This window comes from Pleurodeles waltl, chromosome 9, assembly GCF_031143425.1.
Source record: "Pleurodeles waltl isolate 20211129_DDA chromosome 9, aPleWal1.hap1.20221129, whole genome shotgun sequence".
NCBI lineage: Eukaryota > Metazoa > Chordata > Amphibia > Caudata > Salamandridae > Pleurodeles > Pleurodeles waltl.
In genome coordinates this window covers 804,852,152-804,879,606 of record NC_090448.1, presented here as the reverse complement: position 1 = coordinate 804,879,606, position 27,455 = coordinate 804,852,152, and the positions used below count along the sequence as shown (strand labels likewise).

The following is a 27,455-nucleotide window of genomic DNA, read 5'->3' as shown; positions in this document are numbered from 1 at the left end:
TGCTGGCTTTTTGTCGGCGCATACCAGCACTTCAATTGAGGACACCAATCATCCCTATTAGATTCTGTTTGTTCTTCTTACACTTCTCCCACCAATGAAGCTAAGGATAACAACTTACATTTTAATCTCCAATTTCAAATACCTTCACATTTACAAAGCATTTTAATATGTTTGATTTTTGCTTCTGTATGTATATATACTTTATTAATGTAAATTCCTTGTTGCTAGAGATTCAGTTGTTGGGGCTTGGGCAGAAGACCACAAGGCCTATAATCCATTGCTAAACCCCTGAGGTGGGGCAAGCTAAAACACACTAGTCAGGCGCATAAACTCCTCTTGGGAGGCCTGGGCACAGGATACTTCTGGACTGTGCCCAGACATAGACCTGTCTTTGCCCATCATCGGCCGGAATAAGCTGGTCCGGCCCATCTCTCTAGACTCAAGGTTCCAAAAATCTCCATAGGTGAGCAGCAATCTCCATTTTATGACTTATTTCTACCTCTGCCTACGCACCATCAGGGTAGTAACTTCAAGTGTAATCATCCTCAGGCTGGCTGGGTAATTAATGTGTGATTGATTGACTGGTCGGATTAGTGCACATCTTATCATTGGAGGCTCTTTATTTTACTTGTAACAAAGTAATATGGGAAAGAGTAAGATGCCAGGGATCAAGAATAAATACAAAGGTAATAGTGAGTCTCACAGTACTATCCTGGACTAATATCTTACCAGAGCATGGACCCATGTACACACCTCACCCAGATTGAGGGATAGGACGAAGGATTTACGCAAATGTGAGGCAAAATGGATATTAAAACTTCGGGCTGTGGAAATGGGTCTCAATACTGACCGGGAGTTACATGTATTTCTCAGCTAGTTGTCTCCTGTATCATATCCATCCTTTGCTGTACTAATGTCCCCTTAAATATCCATTATTTGGTTACAACAAATATGCACCTCTACATCAACATTACTGTTAATGTTTAAACTGTTTTTCGATGTTATACTGTTATATGTTTCAGGATGTTTGAAGCTCTATCCATGTGTGGCATCATGGGACATTAGCCACACTTTTATTCGTGGTGTTGTAGTAACTATGCTGATTTGAAAATTTGGTTGCCTAAAAATTATTTTTTTCCAATATATTTCTTGTTACCTAATTTTTTTCTCTGTTTACATATGTGTATCAACATAGACATTTATATTATCATGCATATTTGCACTCTTAGGGGCGCTTTTTACTTGCCATTAAGTATTCTGGATATTTGGTTTCAAAGTGTATGGGTAACATCATGGGACATAGATGACTTTTTTATAGGGCTACTGCTATTTCTACCCATATACTCTCATTATTCTAGCTTTTCTACAGAAGTTTCGACCCACATGTACTATTGTTTTCATTATTTAGCACACACATGTTTTCGCAATACGTAATGTCACAATTTATGGGTGTTCTACTTGTAATGCTTTTGACTTAGTTCCTAATTGAACTCTCCTATTTAATTTTAAGGTAGCGACTCGTCTCTCTATGGACTTTGGTTTTTCACAGTACGGCTTTCCTTTTTTTCTTACAGCTTTTTCCTAACTTTCACTTAAAACTTACTATTACAATCTGCGTCTTCCCACCGTCTATTGTTTCATCTTCCTCTTTTCTTCTTTCTACCGAGTTTTGTATTACAATATGGCCGCCACTTGGTTCTATACACGGTGTTCTTTCTGTGCCTCCCAGTTCCTCGTTAGTTCAGTCCTTCCTTTCTTTCCTTGTCTATACACATATGTCATGGCGCGTACTTTAAGTACCGCGCACAACTTTCCACTTACTCTTTGAACTAATCCAGTACAACTCGGATCTACGGCACTTGGCCATTCACAGTGAGTTAGGGGCCGGGCACCTGTCTTACTATGGTTAAGAGAACTTCGGTCAGGGTTTTTTTAAATTACAGTGTATCCCCCTGTTTTTTGGTCTGCATATCAGTATGTTTACAATGGTGCATGAGGAAGGATGCCTAGATAGAGCGCAATTACCACGCCTACTGTTGTTTCTTTATTTTAGTATTTTGGCCCGTGGCAGATTTAGTCATTCAGATTGATTTTGAATATAACTCTCAAATATGCGACATTGGTGCTTTTTGATTTTCGTTAACCTCTTGGTGGGCTGTGACCTTTAACTGTTTTGGTGAGCATTCACAAACGCTAGACTTAGCGGATCACAAACTATCTTTTTCAATAGTTATTAGTCAACAACGTGTCTCCGAGCGTATCTGCTCTGCCGACACATCGAAACAATATCTGTTTTACGGCAGTCGGGCATTACGTGTCTTTTTGCACGGTTTTTGGTGTACCTATTTGGGGATATATAACCATGGGGTATATAACCATCCATTGATCGTATCAGTGGGCTCTTTGGGAGTTTTATGACTTCTAGCATTTCTTTTGGACTAGTGGCTATGTATCTGGTTCCAGAATTACATTCCTGGACTTATCAAGGTCCCCCACTTATGGTTACCCTTCATCCCCTTGCACTTTTTCCTACTGTGGCATATTCACACCTAACAGTCTGACTACAGGTAGTTCACCTATTTTACCTATTAATGCAATACGTGTTTTCTTGAGTACTTGTGGCCCCTTTCCGTATTCTGCAGTAATTCTTTGGCGTTGCTCCTAGTTATTTTTCCTTCCAGTTTCAGATACGAAGAATACACTTTGTGGGTCATTCCGACCCCGGCGGGCGGCGGGCACCGCCCGCCAGAAGACCGCACCGCAGTCAAATGACCACGACGGTCATTCTGACTTTTCCGCTGGGCGGGCAGGCGACCGCCAAAAGGCCGCCCGCCCGCCCAGCGGGAAAGCCCCAGCAACGATGAAGCCGGCTCCGAATGGAGCCGGCGGAGTTGCTGGTGTGCGACGGGTGCTGTGGCACCCGTCGCGATTTTCAGTGTCTGCTTTGCAGACACTGAAAATCTGAATGGGGCCCTGTTAGGGGGCCCCTGCACTGCCCATGCCAGTGGCATGGGCAGTGCAGGGGCCCCCAGGGGCCCCACAACACCCGTTCCCGCCATCCTGTTCCTGGCGGTAAAAACCGGCAGGAACGGGATGGCGGGAAGGGGGTCGGAATCCCCATGGCGGCGCTGCTTGCAGCGCCGCCGTTGAGGATTCTCTGGGGCAGGGGAAATTCCCCTTTTCTGACCGCGGCTTTACTGCCGCGGTCAGAATTGCCCCTGAAGCACCGCCAGCCTGTTGGCGGTGCTTCCTCCGTCCCCGGCCCTGGCGGTCCATGACCGCCAGGGTCGGAATGAGGCCCTTTATCTTTTTGCCTGACGTATTGACTTCGCTCAATTACTTCTTCCATTAGGTATGGTCACAAGATGACATTTCCTTTCCCTCTTAACTTACATATGTACTGCATGTATTTTCTGGTCTACCCACATTTTCTTTGTCATTTTGTGTATCTCACTCACGTTTTTTCTTCGGCGCATATACACAGTTACTTCAGCTGTTCATAATCACTGTATTGGTTAGAACACTTGGGAGCCTTTCCCCTTTTTTCTTAGCACAAATACACGGTGTTTCCTCGTTAGTCTTGTACAAACCTTTTAGATTTGCCATGTCCACAGTTCCTATATTTTGGCTGTCCATCACAAGGTTTTCTTCACTCACCTCAGGTTCCTTTTCTGGGACCGTAACCTTCTTCTGGTGGGTTTCCTTTTGGTTGTTTCTATTTCTTATGCTGTTTAGTTAAGAACAAATTATAAAGTATGGATATATAGATATGTTTCTCTGCAGCCTTGAAAAAGTCACCAGTGTGATGAAACACGTTTTGCCTGTGTTTAGAGTGATGTTCTCTCTCACTGAATGTAACTGCGCTTACAAATAAAGAGACTTTCTTCCAAGTAAAGATGTGAATACTGACGTGCCGTCTTTTTCTTCTGTCCAACGGAACTCATGCATTACGGATCCTAATACTTATATCATACTGTTGGTTACACTGTGTGTTGTGGTCTGCTTTGCTCAAGTTTATTAGATACCTTAATAAAGGTAGCCATAGAGCTGTAAGGAGCCCCTGCCTAGTTTGGTTTGATAGCAGAAGTAAAGCTGCTAACAGAAAGTTGCGTTTAGTCCTTAACCTTATGCCTAGGAACAAGGAATTGGTAACAGCAACTAGGATATACTATAAGCAATCTTTCAGAAATAGGAACCTAGGGATCAAGTAGAATTGTGGGAGGCCCTTGTTTAAACATATAAGAAGAATACCACAAGATTTTGGAGCATTGTAACTAAACGGAGCATTAGTATTACTTTGACAGATGGGTCGGGCCCAATATTAGTCCAGAATGTTGGCTGGACCGCTTCAGGTGGATCTACTGCTTTGGGGAAAATTCTGAAAAGGTTGAAATGGTTACCGCTCCACGGTTCCCCTTGGAGATTAGATTTGACCTTGAGGAAGTTGCAGAGGACATCATTGATAGTCCAAATAGAGTGGCACCATGATGGGGTACTGATGGACATCTACATAGAGAATATTCATCTGTGCTTACTTATTATTACTAATGTCCTTAATGCTGCAGTCTCTCAGAAAATTCCTGCCTCACAGCAAATGGCCTGTATAATCCCTGTTTTCAAAAAAGGTAATAGTAATGATCCCCAACGTTATAGTCCGATCTCTCTGCTGGATTCAATTGTTAAGATTGTGGGGCGCATTATTTTACATAGGAGTGAAGATTGAATCCATCAAAACAACACACTTAGCTTTGTGCAGTACGGGTTTAGAGAGGGCCTTAGGACCCAAGAACAGTGCTTAAATTTACCCCTTTTGATAGGGAAATATATGATTGCTAAGAAATGCCCGTTATACCTTGCTTTTATGGATCTTAGCAGCACCTTCAATCGGGTAAATTACTCCAACCTTTGGTGCATTCTGTCTAAGTTAGGCCTGCCTCATTCATTAGTTGAATTTCTTCAGGACTTTGCATGGTGGGGTCAGTGCCTTAGTTAGACATGGTACAGAAGGTGAATGCACCAAATACTTTAATTTGTCCTTGTGTGTCTGTCAGGGATGTGTTCCAACTCCCATTTTATTTCGTTTATATATTAATGGGTTGGACTTCTTTTTAGCTACACAGGGGAAGGACCTACCAAATGCGAAAGTGAAATATGTGCCAGCCTTTCTTTACCCTAATGATGCAGTCTTGCTTTTGCACACACCAAACAGTTTCTGAGTTCTTCTAGATGTTTTTGTTAAATTCATTGATCATTTAGACTTAGAAGTAAATATAGCAAAGACACATTATATGGTATGTGAAAAGAAACAAAGCAAAACTGGACCCATGTTGATTAAGGGAGAAAGGGGCATATTTATGAAAAGTGGCGGTGCACCTAGTGCAGCACCACTTTTCTTGCGCCCCTTAGCGCCCCCCTAACGCCACCACTTGTGTGCCATATTTAATATATGGCGAACCATAGTGGTAATTAGGGAACTACCGTCAGAATTGTTTATGCTAGTTCGACGAGTTGCAGAATTAGAGTAAAAAATGTTGACACTAATCCTGCAAAAGCAACCAGAGGCCCATTGTAACCAACGGGGTGCCTCCTTTTAATGCCTGCTCTGATTTCTTGGATTTCTTTATGCCATTTTTTCGGCCCCCCAAAAGAGAATGCCCCCCCCTTGTGTACATTATGCCTGGCGCAGGCATAATGTAGCACAAAGGGCTATAAAGAGGCACAATGCATGCATTGTGCCACTTTGTAATAACATGCAGCGTGTTTGGCCATCTAACACCACATTAGCTTAAAAAATGATGTGTCGTTAGAATGGCGCCAGGTCCTGTTAAATCTGGGCCAAAATATCATGCTAGTTAGTGAGTTCCCTTACCTAGGTGTAACCTTAGAATCTCGTGGTAGTTGTTTACCCTTTATATCCAAAGGATGTTCCCTTTTTAATAACTGCAGGGGGGGCAATTTGAGTTTATTGCATGTATATAAAGTAAAATGTTTACCAATCATGACTTTTGGGACATCCATATGGGGTTATTGGGACTGCTCAAGTTTACAACAAGAGGAGAATCGCTTCTAGATGTAGGGCTAGGTAGTTCCTATTTTTTTACATGAGGAAATGGGCTTATGTTTTATGAAAGATAAAGCTTGCGCCACTCCTCTGGATTGTGGTCTGGGGGGAATAAACATACTGAATTCAATCATGAGATTATTACTGAATGTTTAACTTGACATTTGGGGTACGCGATCCTTTGGTTAAGTTACATGAGGAATACCACAGAAACAAATGAAAACCAGGGCTGTACAGTATGCCACATAATCAGTCTTAGTGTGCCCATGTAATGACATCTCCTTTCAGTTGCTGATGCTCGTTACCCTCTTTTGTAAATATTTTGAACCTTTTAGACACAAATTTTGATTGCCTATTTTAAAAGCTCAGGGTTTTCGACAATGCAGACCAGCCTTTTACTTTCTCTGTACGTTGCCTGAGCCCGCTGTGTGGTTTTATTTGGGGTCTTCTTAAATAATGCACTGCGATGGCTGAATTCAATTAATATTTAACCAAATGTATTTTTATGAAATGTACATGCGATCTACTGTATTTTCATATGTTTTATTGTCCTTTGTGATTATTCTTCAATAATCGAATTAAGATGCTGATGATGATGAACCTGCAAATCTCATTTAATTTTATAGCCAGCTGCAGACCTCCTGAGCAGGTATCACAGACCCCCAGGGGTCCACAAATCACAGGTTAAGAACCACTGCTCTGTGCCAAACAAATGTGTACATGTAACTCCTTGCCCCAAACACTGCAACTCAAAAACTATGGGCCAGGTTTACACGGTCCTTGCGCCCATTAGCACCACATTTGAGGCAACATTTTTGACGAAACTGTGACACTAACGGGCCACTATCATAGCACCATATTTGCAAGGTGGTGCTCACCTTGTAAACCATATGCACCATATCATGCATAATATATGCATGATGTATGCAAAGGTGGCATTCCCTCGTTAGAGGGTCAATAAGGCGCAATGGAATCTAAAAGATTCCATTGCGCCATTTCTAGGGTCATTTTTAACGCGGGCTTAAAGCAGGAGTTAAAATTAGGCTCCCATCAATTTCAATGGGCCTCTTAACACTATACTGAATTAGCGTACATTTTTTACGCTATTCCAGTATAGCGTTACAATAGTGTAAAAAATATGACGCTATTGCCCCTAACATATCCATGGTGCGCCGTATTGTAAATACGGCGCTACCATGGTGGCGTTAGAGGATAGTAGGGGGCGGCAAGAAAAGTAGCGCATCATTAGTGATGCGCCACTTTCTTGTAAATATGGCCCTATGTGTACAGTAAATCGTTCCTCACTTACTGAACATTTGCCCACATTTTTCCAAAGCATTGCATGCACATAATAGGGAAATAGCCACGCAATCATGCCGATACTGTCTTTCTCTAGCACAAGCTGCAATATGTTTGCCATTTTGTAGCATGGAAAAGTCCAAGTGTTTGATATTACCCAGGGTGAAGGTGCCAGAGGCTAACTTTTATTGAGAGATTGACATCCTTCCTGCTGTGCTCCACCAGCATGTTCCTCCCGTCTAGCACCTTTCCATTGCCACATCAAGTGCTTCTACCATTTCATAACAGATGCATGTCATTCACTCTGACAGAATGTGAGGTATATGAGCCCTCACTTCAAAAACAGCATCCATCTGTAAATCCTCAAAGATACCTAATGGGCTCAGCGTCCACCACAGACCAGCTGGTTAACATGTTTGTGCCCTCTCCATGCACATTTTTTTGTCAAAAATGTTAATGTAAATACTACATTGATATTATCAATGATGTTATCAAAGATATCATGAGTGCCATAATTTGTGTGGTACTTAGTAGTGCATGGCGAGGGTGTGAGTTATAGTTACCTTAGAGCACAAGTTAATAGTTACTTGAAACAACTCTAACTATAGGTGAATTTCTATGGTTTTGTACATTTAAAATGTGAGCATAACTATAACGTCCCTGTAACTTTTGTTTTTTTAAGGGGATTTCTATGGTTTTTTATTTCTATTTCCTAACTATAATGTCCCTATAACCTTTGTTTTTCTCAGTGAATTACTATGTTTTGTTTTTACGCAAAATAATTTTCATTACTATACGCTCATCCAACAACCACTGTACACGACCTTCACCCAAGCACAGCGGCACTTGGCCGCAGGGCCAACCCCTATAACAACCCAGCCCCAAAATTGTGCATGGCCTTTGTCCGTGCACAGAGGGGGTTGGCCACAGAGCCTGGCCTGCGGCCAACCCCTGACAACCACTCACTTCTGCACCACAGGGGTTGGCTGCAGGGCCTGCAGCCAGCCCCCATAGCCACACAAACCCACACCATGTACAGCCAAACTGTCTGTCTCTCTTCATGTGAGCATAGGTGTGAGAGGGTGTCTCTGGATGTGAGAATGTCTGTCTGGGTGTGAATGTGGGTGCATGAAAGTCTGAGTGGGTCTGTGAGTGGGTGCATGAGGGTCTGAGTGGGTTTGTGAGTTGGTTTGTGGTTGTCTGAGTGGGTCTGTGACTTGGTGCGTGAGGGTCTAAGTGGGTCTGTGAGTGGGTACGTCAGTGTCTGAGTGGGTCTGTGAGTGGGTGTATGAGGGTTCTGAGTGTGTCTGTGAGTGGGTGCATCAGTGTCTGAGTGGGTCTGTAAGTAGGCGCATGAGGGTCTGAGTGGATCTCTGAGTGGGTGTGTGAGTGTCTGAATGGGTCTGTGACTGGGTGTGTGAGGGTCTGAGAGGGACTGTGAGTGGGTCCATGAGGGTCTGAGTGGGTTTGTGAGTGGGTGCATGAGTGTCTGAGTGAGTCTGGAGTGTGTGTGCAAGTGTCTGAGTGGGTCTGTGAGTGGGTACATAAGTGTCTGAGTGGATGTGTGAGTGTGTGTATGAGGGTCTGAGTGGGTCTGAGAGTGGGTGCGTGAGTTTCTGAGTGGGTCTGTGAGTGGGAGCGTGAAGGTCAGAGTGGGTCTGTGAGAGGGTGTGTTAATGTCTGAGTGGGTTTGTGAGTGGTTGTGTCATTGTCTGAGTGGGTCTGTGTCTGGGTGAATGAGGGTCTGAGAGGATCTATGAGTAGGTGCATCAGTGTATGAGTGGGTCTGTGAGTGGGTTTGTCATTGTCTGAGTGGGTCTGTGAGTGGGTGAATGAGTGCCTGAGTGGGTCTGTGACTAGGTGCATGAAGGTCTGAGAGGATCTGTGAGTGCGTGCATCAGTGACTGAGTGGGTCTGTGAGTGGGTCCTCAGTGACTGAGTGGGTCTGTGAGTGGGTGCATGAGAGTCTGAGAGGGTTTGTGAGTGGGTGCCTGAGGGTCTCAATGAGTCTGTGAGTGGTTGCCTCAGTATCTGAGTGGGTCTGTGAGTGGGTGCATCAGTGTCTGAGTGTGTCTGTGAGTGGGTGCATGAGGGTCCGTTATGGGTCTGGGAGGGGGTGAATGAGTGTCTTAGTGAGTCTGAAAGTGGGTGTGAAAGTCTATGAGTGGGTCTGAGTGGGTGCATGAGTGTCTGAGTGGGTGTGTGAGTCTCTGAGTGCATGTATGAGTGAATGAATTAGTGTACGAATGAGTTTGTAAATTAAAAAAAAGATTTTTTGCTTCTTTGCAATTAAATTGATTACGCTCGATTATTCGTGAATATTGTGCACAGTGATGAAAAATCATTTCAAACTTATAATTTGGGCCTCAAACACCTCTATATCTCACTCTTGGGGCCAAGGTACCTCCACCTTGAGCACTTATGCTGCTTTTCATTTAGTCTCTTAGCCCCAGGTACCATGTCCCGGGACCTTAAAATGGTGGCTGCAACTTTCTGTTCAGGTTGTGGACAGCCAATGACGGCGATTCTATTCGCATGCGAATATTTACGAATTATTTTCAACCTCACGTATACAAATGTGGATTTTCTTTAATTTCTCACTGTGAGAAGCTGGCCTGGTTGGTAGTGGATACCAGAGGTACTTACACCTTATACCAGGTCCAGTGATCCACCTTAGTGAAATGTAGCAGCTTAGGCTGTGTAGAGGTAGCTGTAGGAGAAAAGCAAATCTCTTGCAATGCCCCTATAGTCACACAGTACTTGTACACAAAAGAGACAATACTCAGTGTTACCAAAAATAAAGGTACTTTATTTTAGTAAGACAAGGCCAAAAATATCTTAGAGGCAATACTCCTTCTGGAGGTAAGTATTATACACAATAAATATACTAGTAACCACAATCGGGTAAGTACACAGTCAGAAAATAGTGCAAACAGTGAAAAGCACATTAGGTTGCAATGGGCCTAGGGGCAACACAAACCATATACTAAAATAGTGGAATGCGAATGTAGGTTTCCCCCCCTAGGCAAGTGTAGTGTGTAGAGGGGCGCTGGGAGTGTAAGAAAACACCAAAGGTAAGTAAAGTACCCCAACCAAGAGCCCAGGAAAACAGGAGTAAAGTACAGCAAGTTTCCACAGAACGCACTAGAAGTCGTGGTAAAGGGTTATGCAAAAACCAAGTAAGACTGCAAGATACCAACGATGGATTCCTGGACCTGAAGACCTGTGGTGAGAGGAGGCCAAGTCCAGAAGTCGATGAAGAGTCCAGGAAGAACAGGAGCCCCTGCTAACCTGGATGAAGGTGCAGAAGTGGATTCTCTGGTTGGAAGAAAAAGTCAGAAATGCACCAAAGAAGACAGCTGCGAGTTCCTGGTTGGTGCAGGAGATGTCCCACGTTGAGTAGAAGAATGCAGGCTGTTTTTCGTCATTGGATTCCGCCAACAAGCCTTGTCTCATGCAAATATCACAGAGGGCAAGAAAAAGGCACTACCTGGGCCCAGGAGGGACCCGGGTGTCTCAACTCAGACTGAGGAGACAGAGGGGGCTCTCAGCACTTTAGAGAGCCCTTAGAAGACCAGGCAGCACCCACAGGAGTCCCAGAACACGGGTACAAAGAAGTTGCAAATGGCAGTTGTTACAGCACTACACAAAGTGATCCCACACCGCCAGAAAACAACTCAGGGAGCTGAGCATTGCAGAATAGAGTGCAGGGGACCTGGGATACGCTGTGCACAAAGGATTCTTGGAAGAAGTGCACAGAAGCCCAAGGAGCTGCAGAACACAAGTTGCACAAGAGTACTGTCTGCCATGGGAAGGCAAGCTCTTACCTCCACCAAATTTTGACAGCTGGACCTTTGGACAGTCAGGGTCACTTCGGTCCATCACCTGTGTTCCAGAGATCATGCTCTTCTAAATCAGAGGAGACCCAGGGTACCGGTCGTCGCTGCAGAAGGGTGACTGCTGAAGCAGGGAAGTGACTCCGTCACTTCACAGGAGATTCCTTCGGTACTTCTGGTGGAGAATGAAGACAGGCTGTCCTCAGAGCGTGCACAACCTGTAAACTGTTGCAGTTGCTGGCAGGAGCTGAAGTTACAGAGTTGCATTAGCCTTCTTGGATACTTTGTTGCAGTTACAGTGTTCCTGGAGCAGTCTGCAGTTGATCTGACGGTCAGAAGCTGAAGCAGGGGATACAGAGGGGTCTTGGTGGAGTCTTGCAAACCGACTCTGGGGAAACACCCAGAGGAGAGACCCTAAATAGCCCTGAGGGGGGGATTGGCTATCTAACCAGGTATGGACCTATCAGAAGTGGTCTCTGACATCACCTGTCGGCACTGGCCACACGGATGCTCCCAGAGGGTGCTAGCACATTGGAATCCAAGATGGCTAATGCCAGGGACACTCTGGAGGAGACCTGGGCACCACCCCTGTGGTGGTGATGGACAGGGGAGTGGTCACTCCCCTTTCCTTTGTAGAGTTTTGTGCCAGAGCAGGGACTGGGAGTCCCTGAACCGGTGTAGACTAATTTATGCAAAGAGGGCACTATTTGTGCCTTTCAAAACATTACTAGAGGCTCTAGGAGGCTACCCCTTCAATGCCTGTAACACCTATTTCCAATGGGAGAAGGTGTAACACCCCTCTCCTAAAGGAAATGCATTGTTCTGCCTTCTTTGGACTGTGCTGCTCAGACCCCAGGAGGGCAGAAACCTGTCTGTGAGGTGGCAGCAGCTGTAGCTGCAGTTCAAACCTCACAGAGCTGGTTTGGCAGTACTGAGGGTCCATGGTGGAGCCCCCAGGATGCATGGGATTGGCCCCCCAACACTGGACAAAGGAAAGGGGAGTGACCACTCCTCTGTTCATCACAAGCCCAGGGGTGGTGCCCAGAGCTCCTCCAGTGTGTCCCTGGTGTGAGCCATCTTGTTTTCCAAGGTGTGGGGACACTTTGGAGATCTCTGAGTGGCTAGTGCCAGCAGGTGATGTCAGAGACCCCTCCTGATAGGTGCATACCTGGGTAGGTAGCCAATCCCCCTCTCAGGACTATTTAGGGTCTCTCCTGTGGGTGTCTATTCAGATTCAGCTTTCAAGACTCCTCCAGGAATCCTCTGCATCCTCTGCTTCAGCTTCTGACCGTCAGATCAACCACAGACTGCTCCAGGAACTGCTGTAACTGTAACAAAGTATCCAGGATGACTCATGTGACCTGCAACTTCAGCTCTAGCCAGCAACTGCAAGAGTTTCCAAGGTGTGCACACTCTGAGGACTCCCTGTCTTCACCGTGCACCAGAAGAACCAAAGGAATCTCCTGTGGAGTGACGGAGTCACTTCCCTGCTCCTGCAGACACCTTCTGTGACGACGAATGGTTCTCTGGGACTCCTCTCCTGATGAAGTGCGTGCTCCCTAGAACACAAATGGTGGACCAACACAACCCAGACTGTCCTAAGGTCCAGTTGTCCAAGTTTGGTTGAGGTAAGAGCTTGCCTTCCCGGTTTGCAACAGTACCCCTGTGCACCACGTCATCTCCAGCTTCTTGGGCTTCTGTGCACTTCTTCCAAGAATCCTTTGTGCACAGTGTAGCCCAAGTCCCAGCACTCCATCCTGCGACTCAGAAGTCACTGAGTTGTTCTCCGGCGGCGTGGGACCTTCTTTTGTTGTGCTGCACAAACTGCATTTTGCATCTTCTTATCCCCATGTCCTGGGACTCCCATTGGTGCTGCCTGGTCATCTCTGGGCTCTCTCCAGTGTTGGGAGCCCCTTCTGCCTCCTCAGTCCGAGTTGAGGACCCCAGGTCCCTCCTGGGGCCAGGCAGCGCCATTTTGATGCAAACCGTGTCCTGTCTTGAACCAAGGCTTGTTGGACTAATCCAGCAACGCAAACAGCCTGCTTCCAACATCTCCTCGTGGGACATTTCCTGCACCATGCAGGAACCCGCAGCCATCTTCTTTGGTGCTCTTCTGCAGACTTCTTTTAACCGGAGAATCTTCTTTTCCACCATCTTCTAGGTTGGCAGTGGCTCCTGTCCTTCCTGGAATCATCTGCAACTTCTGGACTTGGTCTCCTTTCTTCACAGTTCTTCATGTCCATGAATCCACCATTTGTTGATTGTAGTCTTGCTTGGAGTACTTTACTTACCTTTGGTGTTTTCTTACACTCCCAGCGCCCCTCTACACACTACACTTGCCTAGGGGGGAATTCGTGATTCACATTCCACTTTCTTAGTATATGGTTTGTGTTGCCCCTAGGAATATTGCATTCTATTGTATTTTCTACTGTTTGCACTAGTCTGTGACTATTTACTTACCTGATTTTGGTCTCTGGTATATATATATTGTGTATAATACTTAACTCCAGAAGGAGTATTGCTTCTAAGATGTCTTTTGCCTGGTGTCTCTAAAGTACAGTTCCTTTATTTTTGGTAACACTGAGTATTGTCTTTTGTGTGTAAGTACTGTGTAACTATAGTGGTGCTGCAGGAACTTTGCATGTCTCCTAGTTCAGCCTAAGCTGCTCTGCTACAGCTACCTCTAGACAGCCTAAGCTGCTAGAACACTGCCTACATTTCACTAATAAGGGATAACTGGGCCTGGTATAAGGTTTAAGTACCTTAGGTACCCACTAAAAACCAGGCCACCCTCCTACATCTGGTGATACCTCAAAAACATGTGTAGATCATCTGCCATGTCCAGACCACATTTCTTATACGTCGTTGGGGTTCCATGCCCCAAATTAGAGAACTTTGCCGGAGACCAGAATACCCTATGGATTGAAAACAAATGATTCCTTCTTAAAGGTGCAGGCCAAGCTTTACTTCATAGAAGAGTGTTAGATACTTACCACTAATCTCTTATCTACTGTCCTGGCAAGTCTTCTCCCAGATCTCCTCCGGAAGGGTGAACTCTCTATTCACAGTCTCTAACATCAACCAGTACAGTTTTGTGACCTCCTTTCTTGGGGGGGGATTTAAGTATAGAAATTCTTCCAGTTCATTTGAACCCCCTACCTTCTCCTTTACATGTTGCAGCCAACTAGTTATTTGAAGGTATTTAAACCTTGAAAGATTGCTCCCCATTTCCCCACAGAGGGACTCGAAAAAGACCAAACTCCCATCCTTGAGGAAGCACCCCAATCCGAAAAAGCTGCCTCTCTCAAAGGAAGAGCCAACTTTTCCCTCGACCGTTCAGGGGAGCCTGGAGAGTTCCATATTGGTGCATACTTGCTATAGAGTGGTTGCTTAGTGGCTTTCCTCACACTCCACCAGATTTGTACTGAACCCAAAAGCACCTTAAATCTTATTTTTCTGAAAAATGTAGGGTCATGAAACTTATATAAAAAGCCTCTCTGGGATACACCATTTATTTTCATCAAAGCTTTAAAGATTTGTCCTTTCTCAGACTCCCCTGGCTCTTTCATTAACTCCCTTGAATTCTTCAGAAAGAAGGCCCTTGCATAAAGCTGTATTTCTGGTAAGGCCAACCCTCCTTTCTCTCACCTTCTTCTCAACTTCTTCCAAGCAAAGCAAACCCCTTTTGAGGCCCAATCAAAAATGCTAATTACTCCTTGAAGTTTGAACAACCATCCTTTTTCAAACCACAAAGGTACTGCATTAAAAATAAATAAAAATTTAGGCAAGATCACCATCTTGACTAAGTTAACCCGTCCTATCATAGTAAGGGGAAGACTGACCCATTTCTTCATTAACTGGCTAGACTCTCTCTAAACCTTCTTGAAATTATTTTCAGGAATTTTGTTTATATCTTATTGTGATCCCTAAATATTTCACCTCTTTCTTAACAGGACTCCCTTCCGCCCGCATATTCGATACCATAACTGCAGATTTTTCACTGTTAACAAACACTCTGATTTTCTCAAATTCCTTTGTGAGTTCTTCTAGTGCTACCAATGCTTGACCCAAATCTGCTGTATATACAAACAAATCATCCACATATAGGGAGATCTTCTAACTTGAATTCCCACACTGAAACTGAAGCATCTTCTGGTCCTTCCTAAGTTTATACGCCAAAGGCTCTATATGTATGTTAAAAAGTAATGGCGACAACAGACACCATTGTCTTGTTCCTCTTTGAATTTTAAAAGGTTGAGTTAACATACCATTAACTAGGACTCTCGGTACAGGGTCTTGATAAATCTTCTGCAGCATCCCAATAAAATTCCTGCCCAGCTTAAAAAACTTGCAGACCGTTTTTAAATAAACCCAACTAACCCTATCAAATGCTTTAGTGGCATCTACGATTACTACCGCCAACGGATCCTGGCACGTAGTGGCCAAATCGATTGAGCCAATCAGGGTGTGCGTCATCTCCTGCATCAACCTACCCTTCATAAAACGCATTTAATCCTTGTGAAGAAGTTTTTCTAGGACACCATTTAATCTGTCTTTCACAATCTTTGCAAAAATTTTGTAATCACTATTTAATAGGGAGATTGGTCTGTATGCGTCGCAGGAAATTGGGTCCTTCCCTGGCTTCGGAATCACAGTTATATTTGCTTCCTTCCAGGACGGAGGCATCATATTTCTCCCTTCTAAAATGTCATTACAGAGCCCCACAAAAAAGTTCTTTACACTACTTCCCATGGCCTTATACACTTCCAAAGGGAGACAGTCCGGGCCTGGTGCTTTCTCAGCTTTTCCTGATTTTAAAACTCGATCCAATTCCTCCAAACCAACTTGCTCATGAAGGCCTCTTCTGTCTTCCTCACTCAAGGAATCCAAGCATAACTCTTCTAGCCAAGTCCTCACCGCCCTCAGAGGTACCTCTTCCGCATGTAATTCTGAAATAAAAACTCGTAAAGCCTCTCCTACCACCTTGTCACCTCTCTTCAAACTTCCTGAGACTGGATCCTGTTCCTCTCTGTATTACCTTTTAATTTCCATGCCAGTAATTTACTACAGTTCTCACCATACTCAAAATGTGCAAGTCTATTCGCCTCGAATCGTTTCTTCATCCTATTCTCAATCACAGCATTCAACTCAGATCGCAACATTCGATGTACTCTATACAGCTGATTTGCTTTCTCTTCCTTAAGACCAGCCTGTGTCAATTTTGTATCTATTTGCTGTATCTGCTTTTCTAATTTGCCATTCACTTCGTTGTACAATTGCCTTTTAAATGAGGCCATTCTAATAAGTCTCCCACAAAGAAACGCCATAGCCGAGGAGGTTGAGCCCACTTTAAGATTGAAGAAATCCTTCACCTCAGCTTGTAATTCTGCAACCACCACCTCATCTAATAGCAAGGTTCTATCAAGCGTCCACCTACCATGATCCCTATTCCCTGTTGAACCAATGTTCGTCCAGATGGCGGAGTGATCTGATAAGTGAGCTCCCATATGAACTATCTCCTTCACACTTAGTGCCAGGTTCCTGTCTATTAAAATATAATTGATCCTGGATTGATGTCTGTATTTCTTTTTATTAAATGTGTACCCCCGAGTTAACCCCATCCTATCTCTCTCCATATATCACATAATTCCAAATGGGGCATTATAAAAAGTTCTTGGCGTTGCATTTTTTCATTAATTCTGGACCTACTCACTGATGACCTATCTAAGTCATAATTTAACACCACATTAACATCCCCAATCCATAAAATAGGATCTAAAATAAGCAACAGGTGCTGAAATAATTCCGCTAATGGTGCAATATCATCCTTATTGGGCCCATTGTAACCCACCACCGTGAATGCCTTATCGTATGCCACCAATCTCCTTATGGCCCATATTACAACCCTGTCAACCGGTCCCTACTGAAGGGAGATATTAGGATGATTTTTAATGAGAACAACAACCCCATTACTGCTGCCAGTCTGGCCTGAGCATATTATATGTTGCACCCATCTGCATGACCTGAACAACTCCACTCTGTCCTGTCTAGAGAGGTGGGTCTCTTGCAACACTAATACATCTGCTCTAACATCCTTCATGTATTGCAGCAACTTCCTTTGTCTATTTACCACCCGTAAACCATTAACATTCCAAGACCGCAGCCTCAACTCATTCAACATCTACCCCTGTTGGTGTAAGAGACATTTTTTTAAATCTTTTTTTCCCACATGCTCCCCACCCTGTGCCCTGTTCCCCTCCTTACCTTTCACTTTCCCACACCAAGCCCCCCTGGGAGAAACCCCCAGACTTCGTCTTCTAGGGGTGACGCCCCAGTAGGGGCAACTGCTGGGGCTTTAAAATCATCTACATGCATATGAGATTCAACAACTGAGCGAGTGGGGTGGAAAAGATGGAATAAAGCGAGCGTCATATTTCCCAGCTTAGCTGACTTCTTCTAACATTTTTATCAGATCATTGAACTCTCTTGCCTCTTTAAAGTTATACATTTTGTTATTCGCCATCACTCTCAACAAAGCTGGGAATTTTAACTGAGCCGTAGTGCCTAATTTCTTGAGGGTGTCAATTATCTTGCCAAGTTCCCACTGCTTGCTTAAAGTTGTACTTGAAAGATCTGATCTAATTTCGAAAGAAACTCCCTCTGCTGTGAGTGATTTATTTTTCAATGCCGCTATCAATATTCTTTCTTTAACCGCATAGGTGTGAAAGCACACCAGGATTTTCCTCGGGGTCTCTTTGTTTGGTGATTTTTTAAAGCTTAACTATAATGCCACATTAACCCTTGTTTTTTTCAGTGAATTTTTATGTTTTAGGTCGAAGCCTACTAGATAGCATAGATGTCTGGTTTACTAAAGAGATCTTGTGGATATTCAGAAAGCTTCCCTGGGATTGCATTTCACCCGTGGGTTATAACTCACATTTTCTGGTTATTTGCTGGCTTTATTTGTTTTAGGCTGTCTAGTATGAGTTTGCCCCTCCCAAGGAGTAAAAACCTCTCCTTGTATTCTTCCAAGAGTGCTCCTTTCTGTAAACAGGCCTTTAAATCTTGCTCTTTACTTGTCACATTTGTTGTGCATTTAAAGACAGAGGCCAAATGCCAGGCTCTGTCTTCCGAGGAAGTTTAGTGTTTAACTTTCCTTCTTTGACTTTAAAGTGAGAGGATTTATGAGACAATCTTGCTGTATGCTTGGGGTAGGAAAGGATTTTTTTCTAGCGTAGAAGAATATTTAAATATACTGTATTGCATAATATATCAGGATGGAAAAACACAAATGAAGCACATTTTTTGTTAATTCTAAAGTCTGTTGGAAACAAATACTTTATTATGATCAAAAGAAAGCAATATCCTAGGTGATGACATTTCTACACATTATCGTTTGTGCTCTATATAGTTTTATTAGTAAAACTGTATGCTTGTGCAAGTGTTATAGTCATTTCAATTGAAAATGTGTTGGCTGTATTGGGTGTGTGCGACCACACCATGCATACTCCACTCTACTCTGCACCAATCCATGCTACTGCATTCCACTCTGCACCACTAAATGCCACTGCACTCTACACCATTTCACTCTACACCTCTTTACTCTGCACCACTCTACTCTATGACACTCATCTCAACACCACTACACTCTTCACCACTTCACTCTACACCTCTCCAGTCCAGGCCACACCAATCTACTCCACACAACTCCACTCTACACCACTCTGCAGAAGTGCTTCTGCACTCTATGCCAATACACAATATGCCAATGCACTCTACTCTGTACCACTCCACTCTATGCTGCTGCACTCTACACCAATTCACCGTATGCCACTCTAATCTACTCTGCACCAGTGCACTCCATCTCACTTTACTCTATGCCATTAGACTGTATGCCACTCTGCTCTATGCTACTCCACTCCACTCTACCCTGCACCAATCCACTCTACTCCACTTCACTGTATTCTGACACAATGTACTCTATGTCACTGCACTATTTGCGACTCTACTTCACTCTGTACCACTGCCCTCTATGTCACTCTTCTCCACTCAATTCTGCACCACTGCACGCTATTCCACTCTATACCACTGCCCGACTCTTCTCTTCAATACTGCACTCTCCCCACTGTACTCTATGTCACTTTACTCGGCATTATTGCACTCTATGCCACTGCACTATAAGCCACTCCACTATGCACCACTTTATGCCAGTGCACTCTCTGCCAGTCTACTCTACATCACTCTACTCTACACCACTGCACTCTATGCTACTGTACTCTGCCACTGTACTTTATGCCACTGCACTCTATGCCAGCCTACTCTGCACCACTCCACTTTCCACCAATGCGCTCTATGCCAGTGCACTTTACCTGGCACCAATTTCATCTAAGCCACTGTGTTTTACAATGTTGCATTATACGCCATTGAATTCTATGCTGCTGCAATCTATGCCACGGCACTCTATGTCACGGGAATCTGCAACACTCTATGCCAATACACTCTACAACAGCCAATTCTAAGCAACTCCATGCCACTGTACACCACTCTATGGCATTGTACTCTACTCTACTCTGCACCACTCTGCTCAACACCACTGAACTCTACTTAACACCACTCTACTCTATAACACTGCACTCTATGCCACTCTACACCACTGCACTGTACAACACTGCACTTTACTCTACACTACTGCATTTTATTCCAATACATTCTATGTCACTGCACTCTACACAACTTTGCTCTGCATCACTCCACTCTACATCACTACACTCTGCATCACTTCACTTTATGCCACTGCATTCTATGCCACTGCACTCTATGGCACTGCACTTTATGGCACTATGCTCTACTCTGCACCACTCTAGGCCACTTCACACTATGCTACTCTACTCTATACCACTGCACTCTAAACCTATGTACTCTATACAACTCTGCTCTACTCTACAGCACTGCACTCTCTGCCATTCTATTCTGCACCACTGCACATTAAGCCACTACACTCTACTATGCAACACTTTAATCCACACTGCTGAATTCTATGACACTGCACTCAATGCCACTGCACTCTGTGCCACTATACTCAGCAATACTCTATGCCAATGTACACTACACCAGTCCACTCCACTGTACACCTCTCTACATGACTCCACTCTATACCACTCCAATACCTGACACTCTATGCCACTCCACTCTACCACACTCTAATCAACTCCTCCCCATTCCATCCATGACACTTCACACCACTCGCCACTAACAACAATCACGCTGGTTTACAACATGCCTAAAACCCATTGCCAAGGCCAATAGCTCTTGCATAGGTAGGACCTATTGATTTTGCCAATGTTTTTGTTTTTAAAAGTATCCTACATTCCTATTGACTTATCAAACTATAATATTACTTCAACCTATGTTTGTTTCAATGCATGTTTGAAGCTTTTTTTAACCTAAAGTAAGATATTATTAACAGATGTAACCCGTTTCTGTCACCTTTTGTTTTTTGAGCAAATTTTATGTTGTTTTTTTTAATGTAAAGTAAGATCTTATCAACTTACCTAACCATAAGATAACTTTAAAGCATGGCCGGGCCCTGAGACCAACCCCTTGCAGGCAGTTAACTAATTGCTGCGCTCTTCTGTACAAAGCATGGTATTGGATGCAGGGTCTCAGGGCTGCGGGAGTATAAGCAGGAGGCACACTGGATTCCGCTGGACTCCGCAAGACCTCACTAGTGGGTCTCAGAACTGAACTGTGGGACCGATTGACCTTTTTTTAAAAACTTTATTTTGCCCCTGGGGTCTCCCTCACCATTACAAGGGCCAAGGGGGTCAGGGTACATTACCCTGCCCCCTTATATTGTATTTTGTAATAGGACCTAGTCCACGTGTCCTGTAATGGCAACCACAACATTTCTCTCAGTGTTGAGGCCAGCTAATCAGATCGCTCAGTACTGTGTCACCTTGTTGGTCGTGCGGTACCAAGGTGGCCGGCAGGACAAAAAGCCCTCTTAACAAATCAGAACGCTCTATTTTGCTATTGTCTGAATTTTCAGTCCCGCGGGACTCCTGCAGGGCTCCTGCTGGAACAACTTTCTAGATATCTCAATGTTTTTAAAACTTTGATTTCTTTAAAACAGCTGAACCCTTTTACACCAGAACACAAAAAGCATGCTTTCTGATTAAAGGTGTAGAAGAATAATGATTAAACCAACATTTAATGTATACTGATGCTAGTTTATAAACTTATGTTGTTAAACATCTGTCACACTCACTTTACAAAATATGGATAATGCTGGGCCATTGATGAGCACATAATAACCGAAATTCGATTTTAAATTAAGCGGAATATCTCTTGTGATATATGGGAATTGATGATGGTAATGCTCTTGGTGCTTTGTGGACAAGGGCACACTCCAGTAGACGATATATATTTAAAATTCTCTGTCTATGTAAAATTAAACCATTAGGATACGATATATGAGCACACAGTGATACTCAAATAATTCTGTCAATATCAAAAACATATTACATCTTCATAACATACTGAGTAATCAATAGCGTGATGCACCTTAATCATGTACCAATGGATTATTCACCTCCATGTGGGCTGTCAACATAGGAGTCCACCAACCAAGAGCATCATTAAAATGAACACTACACAATAATATGTGAACGGTATTCTGAGACACTATTGAAGAATAGGGCTGCGGTTCCAGTCTTCACCAGAGGGGTGATTGTGTCTGGTGAGTGATGATTTAATCAAAGACTTTCGTCTCTGACATCTTGACTGACAACATGACCTGCATAAAAAGAAGCATGCCCTCTACAGAACAAATCTGGTTTGAGAAGATACGCTCAGTGAGAACTTACGTTGTGTTACATGGCCTATCACAGGACATGTATTTGTAAACATTGCACTGGGATAGCAGAACACAAAAAGTAACTTTCTTAACTACCCTACAAAAATAGCATTTACAAAAATATTGCTTATTGGTCATTTAGCTTTATCTGGAAGTCATTGCAAATTCACATGGCAGGTGGAGTGAACAAAGATGGAAACAGGGCTACTTTGAAATTAAGTAGTGACCATTCAATGGAGGGCCTTCAATCACAGATTTTATTTTTTAAAGCATTGGCATCCGGGCTGATAGTGGACAGAAAGATAGTAGTCAACAGATAGTTTTCAGATGTTAAATGAACCTTTCAGAAATGTTGTGGGTGCTTCAGTTAGAGTTACCCATCTTTAGTACCTGATGAGAAGCGCCCCAGCAGAGATAGATACTGTATCTATGAAGTTGAAAGAGTCAAAGAATAGTGGGGACTGTCTCAAACCAATTCCAGGTCTTTGACAGTCTGATCGATGAGTAGATTTAAAAATGCACAATAAGTTGTTTGATTGCTGAAGGAGATAACTGGGGTTGGGGAAAAGGCAAGATAAGGCCTACTGAGCTGAAGGATAGGTCATCTAACACCTGGTAAAAGTAGATTAGGAAGTCAGTTAATCATCCTGAGCTTTGGTTGTCCAGCATTCACATCTTACATGTATGTATGGAAGACCAATAGAATGGTGGCATGAGTTACAGCTGCATAATCTCTTTGGTCTTTTTCCTGTTACTTAGATTTGGGAGAAGAGTCATTTTGACCTGGTGTTACCTGCAGATGGCTGTCACCGGGACTTGCACCGCCTTCTCACCAAACTTTATCACCTACTGCATCTTTCGCTTCCTTACCGGAATGGCACTATCGGGTGTTGGCCTGAATACAACATCTCTAAGTAAGTTTGTAAATCAGGTCTTCTTAAATCAATCAAAAGTCATGAAGGTTAAAGAACAGCTCAAATACCATTAAAAGACACACAGGGAAAGAAAAAAACATTTGTAGTTCAAGACATGAGGACCTACTTTGGCCAGGATCTGTACTATTATGCTGTGATGAAAATGAGACCCAATTATGCTTCACTGAGCTAACTTCACTATGTAGTTAGAGGTTTGTTTATTAGAGTGATTGTCACAATTTAATTAGGAAAAACAACATCCCATACTATCAAAGACTCTCTCATGCATGACTCAACCATGAAGTATTTTGATCCAAACTGTAACTCCAAGGTCATAATGGACTCCAGCCCTATGGAGGTCAGAGTAGGATTGATGTAAGAACAACGAGATTGGGAATGTGTCCCAGTCCTTTTGCCAGCTGGGCTTTGACAGAGATAGGCCAAAGATATTCTCAAATTGAGAGGGAAGGACTAGTGATCAAGTGTTGCTGTACTCATTTCCACTTTTTGACAACACGTTCATGTAGTCATGGACCACAAGTTTCTTCTGCTATTAGGCAGTGCCCTGCTCCACTACCTCTGCCCATACAGAGAAATGGATCATTTAGTTAAAGCAGTACAGATTCATCTTGTCCTAAAGGTTTGAATGCAATATTCCACTGGCCTGGCCCAAGACCTTGTCACTCAATGTTAGACCTGTCAGCCTCAGAGTGGTCTTCCGACAGGCCTTTTGCCTTACTCCTCCTGTTTTTGCTGAATTTGTTTTTAATGGCCTAAGGGCTCTGCATGCTTTACCACTGCTAACGAGTGCAGAAGTGCTTGTGTTCTCTCCCCTACACATGGTAAAATTGGCTTACACCCAATTGCCACATTTAATTTACTTGTAAGTCCCTAGTAGAGTGGTAGTACGGGTACTCGGGCCTGTAAATAAAATGCTACTAGTGGGACTGCAGCACTTATTGTGCCACCTACTTAAGTAGCCCTTTTTAAATATGGCTCAGGCCTGCCAATGCAGCCTGTTTATGCAGTTTTAGACTGCCATTTCAACCTGGCAAAATAAACCTTTTGCCAGGCCTAAACATTTCTTTTTAATACATATGTCACCCTTAGAGTAGGCCAGGGTGCAGTGTATTTAAAAAGTTGGACATGTACGTTTAACTTTTACATGTCCTGGTAGTGAAAACTCCTAAATTAGTTTTTCACTACTGCAAGGCCTGCCTCTCCAATAGGATAACATTGGGTTACCTTATTACATTTAATAAGTGATGACCTTCAATTGCGAGCAGTTAGGATTATTTAGTTTGGTCAGATTTTAAGTTGCAATTCTGAAAATGACACTTTTTAATAGTTGGCTTTTTCTTGTGCCCACCAATTACTGCCTAGAGCCTGTATCCTGGGTATAAGCTGGAGATTGATCATTGTGTATTGCTCCTAGACAGTGAGACGGGGGAAATAGGTGATGGCAGTATGGGCCATCTACGGCTTGATGAGGGAGGTGAGCTGTCACCTACCACACCTGTATATCACAAAAGCTCTGCCTCAGCACACTCACAAAGAGTTTCACACTAGTCTTTTGTATTCCCAGTCAAGCTGGGGCCAGGACAGGGACCTGGGCAGGGAGGATAGAAATTCCAAACACCCCTGCGGATGGAAAATCACTAGAAACTTCTCCTACTTCAAAGCTGGCTCCAAGGGTAAGTAGAAGACTCTCAAACCCAACTCTTCAGATCACTTCTGGACCTGTGGACTCTACCAGGAAGAAGAACTGCCCAGCTGTGAAGTCTGACCTACTGACTTGCTTACGTACCAGGGACTGCTTTGCTGCCCAATGCCTGCTGTTGCTGCTCCAAGACTTTATTGCTGCTCTGAACCACCTGCCTGAGTGAACCCAGAACTCCAGTAAATCTTTAAAGGTCAGTTGGCTGGCCTCCTTTTCCAAGCCACAGGGACATAACAGGCTTCTTTGTCATCAACACATCTCCACACATCTTGCAGCACAGCTTACCATCAATTATTGCCTAGCATAATGCAGCCTGTCATCGACACCAGCACATCTCATCGTAACACCTTGCAAGCCCTGACATCTCCCTCAACGACGACACAGGACCTCGCATCTCAACTCTTCATCAACACTGCATTGACCAGCCTCTACTTGACACATCTCCTCATCGATGGCTCATCAACCTGCCGCTGTGTGACACATCTCAACGCCTGACCTTGCATCGCAGCTCCTCGTCAAATGGTCTCAACGCCGGACCATGCAGTGTGACATAAGGGCTTCACATTGCTATGCTTAGTGCCACAAGGTATTTTCTCAGCCGACTGAACTAAGTCCATAATCCGGCCCTTTCTCCATTGCGGTCAGCCTGAACTTGTGGGTTCATCGCAGTAGGCACTTTTTGCATGTTAGCGCTTGATTTTCACAAAACCTTTAAAATTTCATATTTCCAGTTTTACTAACTGAATTGTTGTAATTTTGATGCCAAATAATTTATTACATTTTACTCTAGTCTTCTAAATTGTTGTGAGATGTTTCATGCATTGTATTTTCACTTTATAACTCTTTGAAGCGCTGCATAAATACTTTACTCATTGCCTTTAAGTTAAGCCTGGCTGCTTTTGTGCCAAGCTACCAGAAGGTTAAGAAAAGGTTAATTTGGGGTTGGCCATGCTTCACTCTGACACGAATTGTGGTTGCTGCTTGAGTAGGCTTTTACCCCCTTATTAACCCAGTGTCCTCCAATCAATGACATATAGCTATAAACTTCAGAGTTTGAGATTCTGCAAAAAAACATATAGCAACCTCATGTAACTCCTGGGAGTTGTAACCAATGCTTGCAAAAGAAATGACATGAGCCAGCTATACCTCCAAATGCTGTGGAGAGTATGCGGTAAGATCAGGGCCTCAAAAAGTTGGGTCCTCCTGAGGTTGCACAGAATCATCATCCCCCAACAACTACAACACCATGTGGTCACTGTAACACACCGAGGGTACCAATGGGTCATTAAAACTAAAGCTAAGTTGACATAGAAAGGCTGCTTCTTGTCTTGTCATGGATATATTAGTGTATCAGACCGTAAGTGAATGCACCTGATGCAAAAGCAAGGAGTTGCAGAACGGACTGCTTTTGTAATGATAGAGGTGGGATGCATTGAGCTATGGGTCTTTTGCAGGGCAGATTTGGCCTATTGCGGGGTGAAAGCCATGTGGAGGTCCGAATAGTCCTGTGTACAAAATTGCCTAATTTTGGGATAGTTCGGTCAATGGCGTCAAACAGGTATCCCCTAAATTAGAGAAGAGCCTTAGCACTTTAGGTTTACCAACTATCTTAAAGACTAATGACAAATCACCTGTCAAGGGGTCAGATTTTCAGGATGAACTCAGTGGTCGGGTATGCAACACCAGAAGGTAATCCTTTGATGGCCCTAAGCAAATGAGAAGTTGAAAGAGTGATGAGAACACTGATGAAGATAATCAGACTATGAGTGGAACAGAACCGCAATGTTGGATGGACTATCCATTTCTTTCAAAGAATTTGCAACACCCCACAGTGTACAACACAGAGAGGACTGGTGACCTGGCCATGCTGTTTGGCCAACCTGTAACCGACACCAACCCAGTATTGCCCACAAACAGCAATGCCCTTGGACCACAAGTTGATCCACAGAGAGAGGCAGAGTAACAACATGGCCAGAAAAGCCGAACAATGCAGAATTAGTCAGAAACCAGCATTTGGATGTAAAGTTCAAAATGCTATTCAAAAGTGAACCATAGACTATAATCTGGGCCACTGAAATTATGCAACAGGGTAGGGACAAATCAGTGGCATGGTTCAGTGAATTATGTGGCAAGAGAAGGTACATTATGCAGCATAATGCAGCAAATTTTGTGATAATATTACTTGAATATTTTCTCTTTTTTGCACTTTTTAACACTGTCTAGGCATTAGTCGCACCTCATTTTAGCAGTAAGCAACATAAAGGTGACCAGTGAACCTTTTTAAAATTCCTTCCTCTGTGCAGCAATACGTGTCACTGCATTTTTAGCAACGTTTAAACAGGTTGTGCTAGATTTTTTTAATTTAAAACTGCAGATTAAACGGCAGATGATGCATTATGTGGCAAGTACTGCAAATCTATAGCAAAAATGCTGTGTCTGCACAAGCCCATAATTCCAGTGGCCTTCACTATTGTGAACAAAAGTGGCACCATGGTCACTGTCTAGGAAGAAGATGAATGGAATTAGTTTAAGAAATTGGCAGGGGCTTCTCCCCTGTCAGGCCTCCTTTCAAACTGACTGAGTGAATTGTGAGAAATGGAATGGTATGAAGGGTTGCGACAAACTCTAACATGCTTGCCACCCCCAAACTCTATCCCAAGGTCTTCTGAAGCTGTGCCAGAACTGGCAATACCCATTACAGATCAAGGAACAATCCCAGGTAGCAGTGGTGGATGCTATAGCATAAGACCTAACCCAAAACCATTGCAAA

The 27,455-nt window shown here is 43.6% G+C and overlaps 1 protein-coding gene across 1 annotated transcript in view; it reads left to right on the top strand.

The window, feature by feature from the left end:
* Positions 1–27,455, top strand: part of LOC138260003 (solute carrier family 22 member 6-A-like) — a 692,998-nt gene that overhangs the window by 167,837 nt on the left and 497,706 nt on the right. Inside the window, exon 3 of the mRNA XM_069208050.1 lies at positions 22,811–22,965. Coding sequence (XP_069064151.1) covers positions 22,811–22,965 — 155 coding nt within the window. The remainder of the gene's footprint in view (positions 1–22,810; positions 22,966–27,455) is intronic.